Below are 2,077 nucleotides of genomic sequence, written 5' to 3'. Positions count from 1 at the left end.
GGTTCACACACACAGACACACACACACACTCAGAGTTTAACTGTCAGAGAGCTGCTGATGAAGATGAAGGAGCTGCTCCTCTTCCTCTCCTGTGTCCTCTGTGTCTCTGCTGATGGTGAGTTTGTCTCTGTAAACAGCAGCTTATTGATCAGGTCATTGATCAGGTCACTGATCAGGTCACTGATCAGTGTTTGATGTGTTTCAGCTCTGCACAGTGACATTACTGTCACTGGCTGTTCAGACTCTGATGGAGAGGACATGTATGGACTGGATGGTGAAGAGGTTGCCTACGCAGACTTCAACAAACAGGAGTATATCTACCCTCAGCCTCCTTTTATTGATCCTATAAATTACCCAGGAGCTTATGAACAAGCTGTGGCTGAGCAACAGACCTGCAGACAGAACCTGAAGACTGTTCGTGTGGGGATGAAGGACTTCCCTCCCAAACACAGTAAATACAACATGTAACACCTGTCTCACCTCACCTGTGTTTACCTGCACGCTCTGTAGAGTAACACACTGATGACATCATCAGCGTCGATGTATTCTGTCCAATCAAACACAGCCAGCTTCAACCTGATTAAATATATGAAATCATTCCACCTTAAGCACATTCAGACTGATCATGTGTACAGAAACACTGACGTGTTTATATTTGTGTTCATGTTTCAGTATTTCTGAATGCAGTATTCTGCATTTACTGCAGATCACAGTTTATTTTATTTTTCCTCCTTTTAGTTCCTCTGAAGCTGAACTGAGTCTGTCTGTAGTTTAACTTCATGATTCTGACCTCACTCTAGCTTCTCTCACACAGACAGTGATGACATCATCTGACTGAACACCAGAACGTTTTATTGATGTTTATTAATAAATAAATAAAGTCACCAGCTGAAGCTCTGATCCTCTGCCTGATGTGTTTGTGCACAGTTGCTCCTTCAGCTGTGATGATCTACACCAGAGATGAGGTGGAGTTTGGAGAGAATAACACTCTGATCTGTCATGTGACTGGTTTCTATCCTGCTCCTGTCAACGTCTCCTGGACCAAGAACGGACAGAAGGTCACAGGATCCAGCATCAACGTTCCCTATCTAAACAAAGATGGACCCTTCACCCAGATCTCCAGACTGCAGTTCACCCCACAGCTGGGAGATGTGTACAGCTGTACAGTGCAACATCTGGCCCTGACACAACCAGAAACTAGACTCTATGGTGAGAAAACTTTTTTTAAACAGTGAACATTGACAGAAATACAGAGGTGAAGACTGAGGCCAGTGTTCATCACAGCAGCTCAACAGCTGGATCTTATCTGAGCTGACAGTTTGAGACAGATGTTTGCACGTCATCCTGTTTTTCCTCTCCAGATGTGAGGTTCATGTCTCTCTGTGTGTTTGTGTCTCCAGATGTGCAGGCCTCTGGTCAGTCTGATCCAGGTGTTGGCCCTGCGGCATTCTGTGGAGTGGGTCTGACTGTGGGTCTGCTCGGTGTGGCTGCTGGAACCTTCTTCCTCATCAAAGGAAACGAGTGCAGCTGATTGGCTCACAGTGATGATGTCATCAGTGTTCTATAATGAGCTCATAATCAGTGTGACTGTCCAGATGTTGTTACTCTTTTTGTGTGCAGAGTTCACCTGTTAATGAACATCTGATTCCTTTGTCCTGTTTGCTTCCTGTTTACCTGTCTCAGCTGCTTTAATTTAATCACCTGTATGAGCTGTTCTGTCTGTCATCATGTGTGTCAATAAAGTTGACCTATGAATTCAAACTAAAGCTTCTTTCAGCCACTTTCCCCACACAGCTACACGTTTGATCCAGCAGATGTTACCTGAACTCTGTTCCTGCCACAAAAACAAAGAAGATAAAAGTCAAATTAATGTTGCTGAAATCAGTTTCATCTGAACTCAGGTGATCATCTGTGTTCATAAACTGCTATAATGACTCAATGTTTATCAAACTGTTTTTCAGATTTCCATATATCAATAAAAACATCTGAGTAATAAACACAAATCTGTGAGTCTGTTCTTTGTGTGTCTTTATCAATCTTCATGGATCCATTTCACTCTCTGTGGTTTGAGTCAGTG

General features: G+C 43.2%; 1 protein-coding gene across 1 annotated transcript; it reads left to right on the top strand.

Moving 5' to 3' along the window:
• On the top strand, positions 1-1,590 carry LOC146634281 (H-2 class II histocompatibility antigen, A-K alpha chain-like). Its single transcript, XM_085376119.1, has 4 exons — positions 1-115; positions 206-451; positions 928-1,209; positions 1,401-1,590. The coding sequence occupies exons 1-4, from the start codon at positions 58-60 to the stop codon at positions 1,529-1,531; spliced, it is 717 nt and encodes a 238-aa protein (XP_085232245.1). The 5' UTR covers positions 1-57; the 3' UTR covers positions 1,532-1,590.
• Positions 1,591-2,077: the final 487 nt, after the last annotated feature.

The sequence above is a fragment of the Diplotaxodon limnothrissa genome, linkage group LG3 (assembly GCF_057381915.1).
Source record: "Diplotaxodon limnothrissa isolate DT_005_m linkage group LG3, D_limnothrissa_male_GT1.1, whole genome shotgun sequence".
In the NCBI taxonomy this organism is placed as follows: Eukaryota; Metazoa; Chordata; class Actinopteri; order Cichliformes; family Cichlidae; genus Diplotaxodon; species Diplotaxodon limnothrissa.
The sequence above is the reverse complement of the archived record's forward strand: the minus strand, read 5'-3'. Positions and strand labels throughout refer to the sequence as shown.